Source organism: Aegilops tauschii, chromosome 7 (assembly GCF_002575655.3).
Source record: "Aegilops tauschii subsp. strangulata cultivar AL8/78 chromosome 7, Aet v6.0, whole genome shotgun sequence".
In the NCBI taxonomy this organism is placed as follows: Eukaryota; Viridiplantae; Streptophyta; class Magnoliopsida; order Poales; family Poaceae; genus Aegilops; species Aegilops tauschii.
This window is the reverse complement of record NC_053041.3, coordinates 29,789,242-29,806,293: the sequence shown is the minus strand read 5'-3', so window position 1 is coordinate 29,806,293 and position 17,052 is coordinate 29,789,242. Positions and strand designations below refer to the sequence as shown.

Genomic DNA, 17,052 nt, shown 5'->3' with positions numbered 1-17,052 from the left:
TTAAAAAATCTTTTAATACAATCAAACAAACTCAAAACCTATAGGATTTCCTTGAACATGGCATTTCAATCCTACATGTTTCTTGTTCCCACGTTTCTACAATCCTGCCATCAATGATGCCCTAAATTTACCTATAAACCGACCAGCGAGCCCAAATAGAACATTTCGAACAAACCCGTCCGTTATTGACTAAGCCTAGAATCTTGGCACGATAAATTACTATACAAGAGGGTCAAGACAAGAAAGACCTGACCTCCAAAACAAATTACCCCCAAAGACATAGCAGTAATACAAAACAATAACGAACAAACATCAAAATTGGGTGGTACCAGTGCTACTCATCTGGGAAGATATCAGGTGATACCGGACGTTAGGTGATACCGTCATACGGGTTCCTGGGAGCCATTGGATCTCTGATCCGACGAGTCTCGAGAGTTCTTGCACATTTTGCAAAAAAGTCATCCCAGAGTCTCAAAATTTCACATAGGTACAATAGCTTTTGAAGAGCCATCGGATCTATGATCCAACGGTCCAAAAGCCCGTATCACGGTATCATCTAAGTGCCTGTAGCATCTGATATTTTCCCCTACTGATCCAGCTGACCTAACCATCATTTTCCCAGCTAGTGCTCGGCCGCTCAAGTAGTGCTCACCAACTCCAACCCAACCCACTGTAGCAGGTCAACGGCCCAAAAGAAGCAGCTAACGTACGCACGGTTTGGTTATGCATCTCTGCTTTCAGAAAATGATGGGCATAATCTATTTCTAATCTAACCGATTACCTAACCGGCATGGAGTTTTAGCGACGGGACGAGGGGCCGTGTTGTTTATTTATTTCGCCCATCATTTGCAAGCCCCCCATCCAGCTATTCTGTCCATGACGTGGATTGATTAGTTGTGGACATGTTCAACAGCTACATGAGTAGTGACCGAATGCAGCAAAGACGCCAGTCAGCACGCTTAATTAGTCACCGTGCGAACGTGTCCATACAATGGGGATGTAAGCCTGGATCCATTTCTGTATAGTCTATCTTTAACCGAAAGTCCTCTTTTGATCCCGAGCTCATATGCTTCCGCATGAACAGTAAAATCGAAAAAATAGTAAAAATTTCAAAAAAAAATCTGCTTTTTTTTGTGATGAACATTGATGAATGTTCTAAGTGCGTGAAAAATTTCAGATTGAAATGACATTCGTGAAAGTCTGGGCAAAAATAACAAAATCGATGCTCCAAAATGCTTCCAACAATAGTCTTTTTGGACCATCGATTTTATTTTTTTCTCCCAGACCTCCACGAATGTCATTGCGACCTGAAATTTTGCACGCAGCTAGAAAATTTGTCAATGTTCATCACAAAAAAATTCAGTTTTTTTGAACTTTTTTACTATTTTTTTTATTTTACTGTTCATGCGGGAGCATATGAGCTCGGGATCAAATACTCCATGTCTTTATCATTCATTGTGGTAACGATGGCGACGGCGATAATATCGAAAAGGACAACGAAGACGAAGAAGAAGAACAAGAAGCGGTCTGATGGTTGGAGTCATGGCTTAATTAGCTGCTGGTCGGTGGCGAGGGCTACATGGCAACTGACGAGTTAAGTGTGTGGCGAGAGCGTGGAGCGGCAGTAGCTATGGCGATCGACTGCCCCGAGACCTGGAGGCGGAGAGTTCTTGCCCGAGGCCAACGGTGGCGAGAGCATCCTTGACGCCATTCCCCTCATGAAGACATCGCTGCGACCTTTCTTCCTCCTTGGCACACGGGGTGAAACCCCCCCGATCTAGTTTGGATCGAGCGGTGGTGGTGCTTCGGCGTCGAGCTCGGCATAATGGCAACGTCTTGGGGTCCACAATATCTCTACTGTTCTCGATAGTTGTGGTGGTGGTCATGATGAGGTCCTACGGAATTTAGGTTTGCTTCAAATAGATTTCTCACCTTTGACGCAAAGGGAGTGTCGTCAATTTTTCCGCTTGAGCTTTTGGTGGGCTCCTACATGCCACGAACGATGCTCCCAACCATCCTGGAAGGTTCCACGATGAAGGAGTTTGATGGCGGGGCGACAATAGCCCGCAAATTTAGGATGAGCTTACTTCTCTTGCCAACAGCTTGGGTTTGCGTTTTGGTTCTAGTGAGAGCAAGTACAATAAGGTGATATAAGCAGGCTATAAGGATTTAAATATAATATTTTTACTGAGTTGGAGGGGAGAGAAGAGAAGCGGGTTGTAGATTAGTAGCCAGGTGCAACACAGACTCTAAGAAACTTTTTGAGAGAAGAAGGCGGGCCAAGTTGTGATAAAATGGTAGATATCTTTTGCTAACTATTGTACAAGTGGGCTATTTAGTTTGGCTATATGTGTCGTGGCAACTTCATATAGCATGATGTTGGCTATACTATTAACCATGCTCCTACACTAGCACTTAGCTGGTCGGATCTTGTGTATGCGTGCACACATTTATGAGTTTGTCTTGGAAGGTAGTTCAACACTTTGCATCTTTCGCCATAGAAGGTGTCATTAAGAATTTAATCCGGGGCTTAGGCCCCCTTTTCCATTTAAAGGCCAAGAAGGTGTATGTATTCTCTCCGTGAAACGGTTGTTGGAGTGTGCAGAGTAGAGCGCATGTGCTTACGCTGATGGTGATTAACGGTCGGCGCCACAAAAGTTCAAAAGCCCCAAAACACAGACAACTTTTGATTTAAACTTTCGGATATTAAAACCGCATGCCCTCTGGGAGGACGCAAGCTCATCATGCATCCCTGATTGACTTCATGGCTAGAGTCTAGACGCACATGACACTACTAATAAACAATAAATTGTTTGCTGAGACAGTAAAAACAAACAAGAGCATACTTCCAAACCTAATTACCTCCAAAGAGACATACCGAGAATAGTTATATTTTTTGAACTTTGACATACTAGTAGTTACAACAACGACAAGACAACATCAAACCAAAGCTAAAACATATCATTGGCAAATATGTGAATTCATATATAGGGGATTGATTAGTGCTGCAATATACTACTACCAGAGTACTATCAATGGATTTGTCATTGTCAAAGATGCTAATTGCATTTATGGAAAGATACCACCACCACTAACTACAAACTAGACTCCCTTTCCATCTACTCTTCTATTCCCTTCCATCCCCGTCATAGGCGTTCCATCTTCAGGGTTGTACTGGTGTGCCGTTGAACTTGTTCTAATAAAGTGGCCGCATGCATCTATCCGATGCAGAGTTCAGGGGTTGACCTCCTTTCCAAAAAAAATGCATATCTGTGAGCTAACCTCACCGTGCCGCCAACAGCCGCTCTCGAGACCAGCTACAGTGCTGACTCACTCACTCCAGTTGCCCCAAAATTTAATATCCTCACCAACTCCATATGGATTGCTACATATACATATCCCATGACGTCGTGTTGGATTGCTTGTTCATTCATATCTCTTTGGCACGTAATCGCCCAATATGCAGTTAGCAAATGTATCTCGGTCGCAAATCTAGAGACAATACAAGCCTCTACACATGCATGGGACATACTATATACTAGCAAGTTGTGAGAGGGAGAGAAGTCAACTACTCCCTTAATCTAGAGAATTAGGTGTAGGTGTAGCAGGTCAACCACCCAAAAGCAGAAGCTAAAGTATGGCATGCTTATCTATCTATCCATATCTTTAGGAGAAGCCCTTAATCTAGAGAAGGCAATGAAAAAATATATGTGCAATGTGTTATTTATTAGTCTTATCTCTCGTAACTAGATATTTATAAATATGTGATGAGAGATAATATTGCTAAAATACCATCTCTTAGTTAAGAGAAAGCAAGCCTTTTTATGTTTTCTTTCTCCTCCACCTCATTGTTTATCTTACATGACACTTCTAAAATAGAATCATTGTACACGCCCTGATCTTATCCATCCATAGATCCAAACTTAGTGTGAATTTATTTATTTTTCACGAATGATTGAATTAAGGGGCATGCACGCTGGCTGTGATTAATGGCTAGCCTCACAAGATCCAAGCCCCAACGACGTAGACAAATTTTTCGTTTGAAATTTCAAATGTAAGACAAACCCTGATTGATTCCAAGTATGGGTAGAATCTAGACACACAAAAGGTATAATAATAACTAGTATAGTATATGAGAGAGCGACAAGAGCAAACGCTAAGACTAATCCCCCCAAGGCCCCAAAGGATGTAGTACTCCTATAATGGTAACGAAACAACACGAAGCCTAACTTAACAATGTGATTGGCAAATGACGAATGCTATATAGATTGATGATTAGTTGCTACTCCAATATTATAATACTCCACTATGGCTTTACTAATGCTGGTTTTTGGTATTATCATTGTGAAGATGCTAATTTCTATTATGGAAAGACACAACTAGCATATTTGCTATTAATAACCAGGCTCCCTTTCCATCAAATTCCCCTAATCCTCCCCCGTCCCCCAAATGTGATGATAAGAAGAAGATAAAGAAGAAGCATTGGCGGCGAGAGTCGTGGGTAGGTGCAGTCGGTGAAGAGGGCTACATGGCAACTCACAAGTGGAATGTGTGGCGGTGGTGTGGTGCAGCGGTTGCTACAATGATAGGTTGTGCCGAGACATGGAGGTGAGGAGTTATTGCTGGGGCCGTCAACGATGGTGTCTGTAACATCATTTCCATCTTGAAGGCGTCACCGCAACCTTTCATTCTCCTTGGCACACCAGGTCAAAACCCCCAAAGCTAGTTCAAATCGAGCGATGACAATGCTTTGGCATCATGCTCGTCATAAATGCGCCATCTCGAGGTCCACTGTCTCTCTACTACTCTTGGCGATGGTAGCGCTGACGAGGTCTTGCGCGATAGGGTGCTCACCTTGATCTGATGGAGATTCATCTACCTGACAAATTGAGCTTCCGGTGGCCCTCGGCTGTCGTGGACGGTGCTCCCAATCATTGTGGAAGGGGGTCCCCAGATGAAGGAGTTTGATGGTGGTTTAAACATTCTCCGCAAATCTCGGTTGTGCTTACTCCTCTTGCCAACGGCTTGGGTTCTTTAGATGTTAGCTCCGCTGTTCCGTGTGGCTTATTGACTTGGTTTGCATTTTGATTCTACTTACACTAGCGCTTAGTTGGTCCGATCTTGTGTGTGTGCGCTCATGTGTATGTGAGCTTGGGGAAAATATCTGGTGCACCGGAGTTTGTGGTGCTACCGGTGGACCGAACTCACATTATGTTTTTAAAATGTTCAAAAAATTCTGAAATTTTTTTAGCACATTGACACAACATCAATGTAGGTTGTCACAAAAATTCAAGTCAAAAATCAAAACACAACTTGAAAAACAAAATGGCAAATTCAACACTGAATATTATATAACATAACTTGGGCTTATATTCAGCCCATTATCACACTGATGTCAACTTTGTCATTTTTGCATCTCAAAAAGTATTTTAATTTTTTATACGGAATTCTACAACATCATACATTGATGTTGAGTTAACGTGCTAGATTTTTTTTCAGATTTTTTAAAATATTCTGTGGCATCCGGTGCACCGGTAGCACCACAAGTGCGGGTGCACCGGATACATCCCCTGTGAGCTTGCCTTGTAAGCTAGTTCGACACTTTGTATCTTTTTTTGACACTTTGTATCTTTTGATGTTCAAGGTATCATTAATTAAACCCTTAAAGGTGAAGAAGACGAAGATATATTTATTCTCTCCATGAACCGTTAACGAAATATGCAGATTATTACGACCATGTGTATGCGCTGATTCGGCACTTTGTATCTTTTGACGTTCAAGGTATCACTAATTGAACCCTTAAATGTGAAGAAGACGAAAGCATATTTATTCTCTCCATGGACCGTTAATTGGAATGTGCACATTATTACGATGCATGTGCGCGCGATTGGCGCCAAGTAACGGTCGGCATCACGAAAATCCAAGCCCCCAACACACGGACAACTTTTGGTTTCAACTCTCAATATTAAAACCGCACGATCATGCTAATCCAAACCCATGATGCATTGATGATTGACTCCGAAGCCTATGAATCTAGACACACATGGCACTAATAAACAACTTGTCACAAGAGAGTGAAAGCAAGACAAAGAGCATACTCCCAAACCCAATTGCCTACCTCCAAAGGCATACTAGTAGTTTTTTCCCTCAACATTGGCATACCAGTAATTGTCACAACAAGGGTGACAAGGCAACATCAAACCAAAACCAAACCACATGATTAGCAAACATGTAAATAGGATGATGATGATTAGTTCCCCCAACATATACCACCAATGGGTTTGTCATTGTCATTGTCAAGATGCTATAATTGCTTTTGTGGAAAGAGGATGATGACACTAATAAACTACTCCTACTAACCGGGCTCCATTTCCATCTGCCCCCCCTAATCCCCTCCCTACCACAGGTGGGCCCGGGCCGCCGGGCCGGGCCCACCACCAACGGAACCAAACAACACGAGCTCCCTCCCCCCCTCTCCCTCTCCACCCCCTGCCCCCCGAACGCCGCGAGCTGCTGGTGGGAGCTGCTGACCTCGCCTCGCCGCGCCGCCGGCGACGCTCCCGTCCCCTCCGCCGCCGCCGCAGCCCCTCCGCGCGGGTGAGTGCCCTCGTCCCCTCCGCCCCTCCCCCGTCCTTAACCCCACGCAGCGGCTCCGGGGGCGCTGCCTCGGGCGAGCGAGCCATCTCCAGCGCGCGCGCCGGGCGCCGATCCGCGCGCCCCAGGCCGCGGGCCGGGCGGCCGAGCGAGCCCTTGCTCGGGAGGGAGCTGCCAAGCCGGGCGGGCGGGGTTCCCGCGGGGTTCGCGCCGGGAATTTTGAATTTCGTGGCGGTTTCCCAGGACCGCCGCCGCCGCCCCCCGGAATCCTCGGTGGATTTCTGCTAGGTTTTCCGGAGGCGGTTTCCGTGGGGTTCGAGTGCTAAAGCTTGCCTTTTTTTCCCCCGCTCTTCTTCCTCCTCCTCGCAGATTCAGCTGCCCGTCGACCGGCCCACGGCCACGGAGGAGCGGCGCTGATTGAGGCCGCGAGATTCGGGGTCCTGCCAGGGGCGGGGGAAGTCTCCGGGGCGATTCGGGGGAGGCCTCGTCGGATCCCGGCGGGGATTCAGCGGCGGGGGATTCCACTGTGGAGAACCCCTCCTAGGAATGGCCGCTGGCGGCGCCGGCGGCGCCAAGTACAACTCGTACAAGGCGCCGGGGCTGCGGGGCGCGATACTGGAGGCGGCGCACGCCTCGTGCCTCGGCGACCGGTACGCGCTCGGGGAGCAGCTCGGGTGGGGCCAGTTCGGGGTCATCCGGTCCTGCTCTGACATGGTCACCGGCGAGGCGCTGGCCTGCAAGTCCATCGCCAAGGACCGGCTCACGTCCCCCGACGACGTGCGCGGCGTCCGGCTCGAGATCGAGGTCATGGCGCGCCTCTCGGGCCACCCCAACGTCGTCGACCTCAAGGCGGTGTACGAGGACCAGGACTCGGTGCACCTCGTCATGGAGCTCTGCGCCGGCGGGGAGCTCTTCCACCGCCTCCAGGAGCGCGGCTGCTTCCCGGAGCACGAGGCCGCCACGCTCTTCAGGTACCTCATGGAGGTCGTCGCGCACTGCCACAGCAAGGGGATCGTGCACCGGGACCTCAAGCCCGAGAACATCCTCCTCGTCAGCAAGTCGCCGTCCTCGCCCATCAAGCTCGCCGACTTTGGCCTTGCCACCTACACCCAGCCTGGTACAGTTGATTCACAAGTCTGATCACCTCTGGATTAGTCAAGTCTGGTGGTCTTTGGAGGCTAAATCGGGGTTTGGATTTTGTCAGGTCAAAGACTGAGCGGCACGGTGGGGAGCCCGTTTTACATCGCGCCGGAGGTGCTTGCCGGCGGGTACAACGAGGCTGCCGACGTGTGGAGCGCCGGGGTTATACTCTACATCCTTCTGAGTGGCATCCCGCCGTTCTGGGGGAAGACCAAGTCGAAGATCTTCGAGTGTATCAGGTCGATGGAGCTGCGGTTCCCTTCCGATCCCTGGGACAGGGTTTCGGATTCGGCCAAGGAGCTCATCACCGACATGCTGCGGCGTGATCCTAGTCAGAGGCTTACAGCCGAGCAAGTTCTAGGTGAGACAAACATCATCTGTTGGGAAACAACAGGATGCTCATAATTCCATTCCTTTCTACTAGTACATCATTAGCATCATACACAAGCTTAGAAGAGACCTTTGATTCTTGATGATTAGTGTCTATACCTTCATGCAACTGAACTGTTGATCAGAATGTAGAGATCAATCAGAATTCGGTTGATTAGTTTGGAATTGTTTACTTAAAGCTGGTTTGAATAAAATATCAAATCTTCACTGCTAAGTCATGAGCTAGCGCCAGCTAAAGGTTCAGAGTTAGGGTCATGTTCTGGATTTCTGGTAGAACCACTATGGTACAAATAAACAAGTCTGAATCTTTGCTGGCCCTTGAATGTTCCCTTTTGACAAATCACATGGTTGCTTCTTTATTAGTGTTGATTGATGATTCATCTCTGCCACCCTTGTTGGAATCTTGTGAATTTGGCTGTCATTGCTTCATTTCCAGACCTTACTGTGTAGTAAAGATCAGCTGTTAATGGTTTCCTTTCTCCTGATGGTAGTTTACAGTTGTTTACCATGTGGGGTTTATTGTCTAAACAACTGCCCTTTGTGCAGAGCATCCCTGGATACGAGAACACACCGACGATTCGCGCGATTCCTGCGGCGGTTGCCATGAGATCGGCCTCGGGAGGGAGGAGCCCGGCTCGTGCTCGTTCTCCACGCCGATGGCGACACGCAGCCGCGACGTGAGCTTCAGCACCGGCGGCCCGATCGCCTGCCAGGGCCTGTCGGAGGAACCCTGCTCTCCAACATTCTCCTGCAGATCGTCCTTCTCTGCGTTCAGCGCAGCCAGGGCTCCAGCTCCATCTTGCGGAGCCTTGTTATTCTCATTCGGCGACAGCCCCGAACCCATGAAGGATGCTGCACCCGTTGTGTCGATGCCAAGCTTCTCATTTTTCTGCGGGCTAGGGTCCGACGAGCCCGAGCCACCGGCGGCGGCGTCAGGCAACGACACCACGAAGGAGAATGAAGCTCATTGTGTCGAAGACACCGCGGCGGTGGGCCTCACGGCCGCCTCCTCCTCGGCTCTGACGAGGATGGCGGAGGCAGCCCTGAGAGGGGCGGCGGCGACGAGGGCGAACCCGTCGTCGCGCAGCAGGCGGAACCACACGATCGGCGCCAGCGAGGGGGGGCACCAGCATGACCTGGACATGGCGGTGGCCGAGTCGGTGATCCGGTGGGCGTCGTGCACGCACTTGTCCACCACCCTGTCCCTCCGCGCCTCGCTCGTGTGCTAGCATCGGCTCTCCACCGGCGTCCGCCATGGGAGCGCTCAGAGTTTGTTCCTGTAGCCTGCCTGTCTCTCTGCTTGCACTGCGATGCAAGCCGGCGAAGTGAGATGAGATGAGACGAGATGAGATGAGAAGAGATTAGAGATGAGTGTGTCACTGTCACTGTCACCCGTAGTAGAACGAATGTAATCTGGACATGATGATATATCCATATATTCTTATAGTAGATCGCCGAGTGTTTGTGGCTGGTGCCAAGTGATGATGTGAAATTTTGGTTTGGAACTCACGAATTTCGCGCGAAACGGGTCGATTTACGGACGGAGAAATCGCGGGAAGAGAACCGTGTTTGAAGCCTCTGCGGCTGGAGAATTCGTTGGTGAAATTTGGAGAGGATTTGACCAGAAATTCGAACGGTTTCTTATATTGCTTTCCTTTTGCTTGAAAGAAGTTCAGACGACAACCCCCAAGTTGGAACTTGCTCTGCCTCGCTCGCGCATTTCGTCGAACACCATGTCGTCGTCCGACGCCGCCGCCGCCGCCCCGCCCGACGACGACGCCAAGCTCCAGTGCTTCCTGCAATGGCTCCAGGTCGCGCCCTCTCCTCCCTCCCCTACCCCCCCGGTTCCCGTGCTCTCCTAAACCCTGGCCGCTTTCCACCGCAGGCCAACGGCGCCGACCTCCGCGGTTGCACGATCCGCGCCTGCGGCCGCAAGGGCTTCGGCGTCTACGCCACCGCCCCCGACGCAGCCGCCGCCGACGGTAACCGTTGCTCTTCTCCCCCTGCCGGAGGTTCTGCACGGCCCTGATCGATCCGCCGCGTTGGTTGGTTGGTGGTGCAGGGGTGGTGATGGCGGTGCCGCTGGACCTCGCCGTCACCCCGATGCGGGTGCTACAGGACCCGCTCGTTGGCCCGCGGTGCCGCGCGCTCTTCGAGGACGGCGGCGTCGACGACCGCCTCCTCGTCATGCTCTTCCTCATGGCCGAGCGCCTCCGCCCCACCTCCCTCTGGAAGCCGTGAGAACCCCACCGCAGCTCACACCTTCCCCCGCTCTCAAGTCTGAAACCACTGTTAAGCTTTGGGGATTCTGCTCGTTGCGTCTGCAGGTACTTGGATGTGCTCCCGAGCACCTTCGGGAGCTCCGTGTGGTTCGACGACGAGGAGCTCGCCGAGGTGGAAGGGACGACGCTGCACCGTGCGACCGTCATGCAGGTTCGTCAGTTGAAAACTGCACACTGCTGCTTTCGTTCTGTGGTGCACTGGGAATTGGGAGAGTGCATTGGTGGGAATGAACGCACTGGTGGTTTTGTTTCAGAAAAAGTCACTACAAGCATTGTTCAATGATAAGGTGAAAGCTCTGGTCGAGGAGCTTCTACATATCGATGAAGCAGGAAGGTCAGTTATGATTTTGCTCCATGTTGCTATTGCTACTAGTCTCTTCTTACATATCTTTCCCATGCGTGCTGTATAAATAGCTTCCTTGATTGTCTTAGTGAATGCGTTTGTGCTGTCGGTTTGCAGCTCAATTGAAGTGCGGTTTGAGGACTTCCTTTGGTATGTATCACTATGGTTTGTATTTACAGTATTAATGGAAGAGTACGAGTCTTAGTTGATACCATTTGACCTACATGACTTCTCATGGTAATTAATATGTGGAAGGTCCCAATTTATAAATGATTTAGCCATACAAACAGCGCCATACAAATAGCTGGAACAAATAAGGCATTTGTCATGCAAATAGGTGAAAATGTTTTGACACCTAGCAATGTATCATCGACTAACCTTGCTTCTTTTAGCAACAACCAAAGTGAAACCTTTATTGGTATAAGGAATCTGTACTTAATTAAAATGACGGTTTCAGCGGCCAGTCCTTCCCTCAGATATGATGGTTTAACAGATATTAAATGCTACATGCGCGAACGTGCAGATTAAACATCCCAAATGAGGCCATTTATTTATTTGCAGGTTTATTTCTCTTTTCTCCCCATACTAATCAGCAGTATGTGTTTATGACAGGGCAAACTCGATTTTCTGGACTCGAGCGCTCAACATCCCATTGCCTCATTCATACGTTTTTCCGGGCTCACTTGATGGACAGCAGATCAGAACTGGGGAAGTTTTGGGTGATTCTGATCTCACCACCCAACAGGTTAGTTGCAACTGTCCTGAACAAGAACATGCTAGGGACTCAAGTTTAATTATAAGTATTTGTCATGCATGTATATTAGCTTTCCTCTGTTATAACCGCTGGTTCTGGATTCATTTCTTATGCCCAACCTTTGTGGAATATGGCCAAACATTAGTGGAACTAGTTAATGAATGTTTAACCACAAAGAGAAGAAGCGTAGCTACTATTCTTATCACTATCAAGTATCAACTATTTACTGTGGTGACTGGTGAATAGTCATAGACTTAGGTGCAACTTACGTGCCCCGCACATCCTAGGATAACATTGAAATGACACTACCGTCAAAAACATTGAAATGACACAACTAGTGGCATTTGTTTCTGCTGTCTAAACTAATTATCATTTTAATCTGGTTTTTTTTGGGGGGGGGGGGGGGGGGGGGGAGGGCGGCACAGCAAAACAGTTGGAAAAATGCAGGTTTAGAGCACACTGATTTTTATCTGTAAGAACTAGAGAACTGATTCTGATTAAATAATGGTTTCCTGTAACTGCTGAAATAATGGGTATCCATATTCCGATTATTGCATAAGTCATACCGAATAGTTCAACTTGTAAAACATAGTCTAATTATTGAGTGTCAAAAACGCTCTTATATTATGGGACGGAGGGAGTACCTTAATACTCGTGTATAGCAATACTTGGAAAAACTTCTTGATGATTAATGGGCCAGTGTCAATCATCGACTCATCATATATAATTATGGCTTCTGGCATCTTATTTTAATTTATTTCAATAAGCTAATTGCTATTTTTCATTGATATCTTATCTACCAATCTACAATGCTTGCTGTTTATTTGCAGGAAACTGACACTACAACAAAGAATAGTAGCTGCGACGAGAATTCTGAATCTCATAATATGGAGTCAATATGGGTCGAGGGCCTCGTGCCAGGAATCGATTTCTGTAACCATAGTAAGAGTCGAAAGTAAAGTATATGCATTATATAAATTTAATTATTCAGTTGACAGGACATATTGGAGGATATCTACATTTCAACAACTCCTTCAGTTTGTATTTGCCAAGAGTTGAATTTCACTAGTGATGAAGAAAGTGAAGCTTTCGCTATTAAATAACCGTTGCTCTTTCCTCATTCTAAGCTAGCTTGATTGTCCTCTCTAGATGTAAAGGCTCTGGCGACATGGGAAGTTGATTCGGAGGGAAATTTAACAGGAATTCCTGCTTCAATGTACCTCATACTTGGTAATTATGCTGATCCAAAATTTCTATCCCATAGTTCTTCGTTAAGCTTTCGTTCAAACTTATTTATATTAGTAGATTACAGTTCCCACTATGATTGTGTCTTCTTCTTTGTGGAGGCATATTGCTCAGTAAAATAACAAAAAACAGCATCGGTCTGTTGTGTGTCACTCAGTTACAAGTGGCCATAGGGATCAGTGTGCCAGCCTCACAGCATATGGTGTTTTCCAATTTAGACAGTTTAGCAATGTCACTGATCTACTGATCTAACTTTCCTTTTTTTCTTCCTGAAGCGCAAGCTGGTAAAAGCTCTGTTGAGACTGGGACAGAGATCTACATAAATTATGGCAACAAAGGAAATGAGGTACAATTATTAACAAAACTAATCTTAAGAGTTGACTTTATCAAGGTGTGAATAAGATTTGCTGTGATGAAAATAGCGAGAACATGCGAATCTCAAATCATAAACTGACACTAGATGTAGGTATGGTATAGCCCACCAGAGACAGCCAAATATTACCTATATACTAAGTATTTCTTTTCTTGCCTTCACTTTATATAACAATTCTTTCCATTTTTATCAAATTTCCTGGTGTTAGTATTTGTCACCTGTCTCCATACTTTTTTTATATCACAGTTTAGCTAGTACACATCATGGTACATTTCTTCTAGAACAGTAAAACTTCTCACATGAAGATTCTTTGGAGTTGCACACACAGTTACACGTGGGGTGAATACCCCAGAGAAGAATATCATGTGATTGAGGTCTCACAGCATGCATAACGAAAGGAGAAATATTTGAATGGGGGAAGTACACACTCCAGTCCATGGGCCCGGTGTTCATTTTGTATTGTCCATTGGATCTGTGATTTTCTACATGGATTTACTTTCGATATACATATGCTAGATTAAGAGTGCATATTTACACTAGATCTTTCAGGGTACAGACAGGGAAGATACTTCTGCACCTCATTGGTGAATAACAAGAAGTTTTACTACTATGACTATCATGCTTGTTATTGAGAATCTGTAGTGTGTTTCATGATTTACCATCTCTGCGTGGGTTTGAAACAACATGCAGTCATTAAAGATATCAGCAAAGTCGCCATGATTTATGTATGGTTATCAGAACAAAATTAATGAGGAAATGTATTTTGTGTTTATCCGCAGGAACTGCTATACCTATATGGATTTGTGGTTGACAACAATCCAGATGATTATCTCATGGTAACCCTCACATTGATGTATGTGCTAAAAGTTTGTAATAAATCTGTAGGATATATATTGGGAATCATTTTCTGGTTAACGTATAGATTGCATGATAAATGTGATCCCATTAAAGTGACCGATTACAACGAAACAAAAAGAACTGGCTCACACTAAAAGGAGGAACATGAAATTCATTATTCACTGGGATTTTAGAATTAGGAAATAAAGTTTGATAAACGGTACATCAATGCCTTCAGCGTCTTCTAAGTTTAATAATAGATCAATACCTTTTTTAAGAACCTCTTATAGCATATTTATGTAAGAAGTAGCTGTTTTATCCTCTGATTTCCTTGCTTTAACTGCAGGTTCATTATCCAGTAGAAGCTCTTAGACAGCTTCAGTCTGCTGACATTAAAATGAAGCTAATTGAGATGCAGGTACAATTATGTGTTCATCTTCTTTTGAACTTACAGCAAGCGTTTATCTTGTATGGCTTCAACTATGTTCTATTTAGATGAATTTACCCAACACAAAGTTTTCTGGAATTGAGTCGAAATTTGATTGCACTTACTATCTATACCCTGCCGCCTTTGATTTATCTTGTATAGGGTATTTGATATTTACTGAATGGCCAAGTTTTTTTTTATTTAGAAAAAACATGGCTCGAGATTGTGATGACTTTTCTAATGAATTCAAGCCATCTGAGCAGCTGTTGCCACTTGCCATCATGGCTCTCACTTTGTATGTATTTAATGTTTGCAGAAGGCTGAATTGAGATGTCTTCTACCTACAAGTTTGCTTGATAGGGGATTTTTCGGAACCAGTACCAGTTCTGGTGAAGATGATGATAACAAGAAAAAGCATTTTTCTAGTTACAGTTGGAGTGGTCAACGCAAAGTTCCATCATATCTCCAAAAAAATGTTTTCCCTCAAGAATTTTTAAGTACTCTTCGCACAATTGCCATGCAAGAACATGAACTTGAACAGGTTGCTTCCCTGCTTGGAGAGGTTGGTGTTTTTCTTTCACATACTGTATTCTGAAGTATAAACAGCGTGGGTTGACTCCTAGATGACAAACTGGGTACTCTGAAAACAAAAGATGTAAAGTGAGTATTAGCTTCATATTTTAGGCATCATGCTACATTACCAACTGCTGGATGAGATGATGAGCTCCTTATATTTCTGTTTGGAGTAGCTTTACTATCTATCATTATTGGTGTTAAAAAAATACCATAAAAAACATCGTTGTAGACCATCTGGTTAACCTGTTAACAAGAGTGCCTGCTATAAAGACACACAGTTAAACCTGTGTATTCTCCCTTTTTTGAAGAGTTGTTCATGGAGGAACGGCGCTCTAGTTTCTTATCAATTTGTTTCGTTTGCTGATCTAACTCATTTTGAATTAGATTTTTGTTCTTAGCATTATGACATATGGCTTTTTTCTTTAAAAAAAAGGGCGAGTCAGGAACCGTTTTAGGATGCATTGCATCTGGGCTTGAAGGACAGTAAGTGTTGTCTTTTTGTGATCATCTGGTTTTGAGACCCTTCTTTGAACTTGCTCTTACTAGGTTGGGTCTAGTGAGGATGGAGAACCATCTGATGCAGAGATCAAAAGCGCTATATGGGAGGTGTGCGGTGATAATGGAGCGCTAGGATTGCTTGTGGATCTTCTTAGGGTGAAGTAATACAAACAACTGACTCCTTTTTCCTCCTTCGTGTGCACTTGTTATATTTGATAGAGCCCTGTCAAGTGTGAACAGTTAGTTGATCAATCCTTTCATTTTGCAAGAATGGCTGAACTTGAAGAAGGCACTGGAACAGAAGCATCTGACAGTCAACTGCTGGAGAAATTTGATTCCAATGATCCAGACGACTCCTCGAGGTAGGTTTTTTTATGTTGCTGGGAAGATGCCTGTTTTTATTTCCAACGCTTACTCTTCTTGTATAGATCTTAACATAATATAGTTCTCCAAATTTACTTCTGGGCACTAGCAACAGTGACTATTTTAAGAGCCACAATAAGCAATGTGTTCTTGTGGAGAAAGCACTCGATTGCCACAGTGTCAACGTGAGCAATGTAGCTGATATTGCTGGAATGCCGCCTGATATTTTCATCGTCCAGGGAAAACTAGAAATATGTTTCATTCGTTACATCAATCAGTTCAATTGCCTAACCGCTTTGGTTCCTGCAGTTATCTGTACATAAAGAAGTCTGTGTAACTGTATTGTGCCGTAAACAAGTGATTGACTCAAAACCGCACAATACGCTAGTTTCTGATCTTAGCTAGAGTGCATGTTTTGTCAGCATTGCCCTTTAAATCTGCCACGACGTCGATGATTTCTTACTGTTTCCTTGTCCTCCTTTTCACAGTGCAACCGTCGAGAGCATCGAAGCGACGAAGTCAAGAGTGAACAGAAGGTCGTGTATAGTGTACCGTAGAGGGCAGAAGCAGCTGACGAGGATGTTCCTCAGGGAGGCGGAACGTCTTCTGGAGCTGTCCGCGGAGGAGCAGATATAGAGACTTTGCTTACCTGGTACAACATGTGTTGGTAGCGACACATCTCTAACAAGACTTGTGTTGATCCGCTTTGGAGAAATATATTTGCTCCACCCAAACTTTGGACAAATATTGTCATCCTTGTATTGGGTTTTTTCAGACTTAAAAATAGGATCACACTCACACAAGGAAAGTGTGCACTAAATACAATCAGTATGCCAATATATACATAGAACGCGACAGCTGCCCATCAAGCTCACTTTATTTAGTCTGATAATATGACTAATGCCTTTATGCATTCCCGTGGGATGATTGTCATCATAGATTTGACGTCTTTTGTCATCTCCTCCTAACTTTAGGGTGAGGGAGAGGGTCATATGATCCATTTTATGATGAAGTTCATGTTGCGGACAAGTGGACCCTCCTATGAAAGCCATGTGCTTGCACCTCTCGAGAAAGTGGCTGTTGAAACACACAATGCATCAATATCATCTTCTCTAGCTACCGCCAAGATGATGTTCAGAAAGAAGAATCATCACCTTGTCTAGAAATCTCCAAGATGATGTTAAAAAACAAGAACCAAGATCTTGTCTAGTTACCGCCAAGATGATGCTA

The 17,052-nt window shown here is 45.5% G+C and overlaps 2 protein-coding genes across 2 annotated transcripts; both read left to right on the top strand.

Annotated features, from left to right (window-relative positions):
* Positions 1–6,399: 6,399 nt before the first annotated feature.
* Positions 6,400–9,573, top strand: LOC109747747 (calcium-dependent protein kinase 26). Its single transcript, XM_020306780.4, has 4 exons — positions 6,400–6,597; positions 6,964–7,711; positions 7,799–8,095; positions 8,671–9,573. Exons 2-4 carry the CDS (start codon positions 7,141–7,143, stop codon positions 9,351–9,353), a joined length of 1,551 nt encoding a protein of 516 aa, XP_020162369.1. The 5' UTR covers positions 6,400–6,597; positions 6,964–7,140; the 3' UTR covers positions 9,354–9,573.
* A 156-nt stretch (positions 9,574–9,729) lies between these two features.
* On the top strand, positions 9,730–16,735 carry LOC109747745 (uncharacterized). Its single transcript, XM_020306779.3, has 16 exons — positions 9,730–9,935; positions 10,010–10,106; positions 10,187–10,361; positions 10,452–10,557; positions 10,661–10,740; positions 10,867–10,899; positions 11,362–11,494; positions 12,334–12,445; positions 12,653–12,733; positions 13,024–13,094; positions 13,901–13,957; positions 14,305–14,376; positions 14,702–14,947; positions 15,508–15,620; positions 15,729–15,821; positions 16,311–16,735. The coding sequence occupies exons 1-16, from the start codon at positions 9,858–9,860 to the stop codon at positions 16,456–16,458; spliced, it is 1,695 nt and encodes a 564-aa protein (XP_020162368.1). The 5' UTR covers positions 9,730–9,857; the 3' UTR covers positions 16,459–16,735.
* Positions 16,736–17,052: the final 317 nt, after the last annotated feature.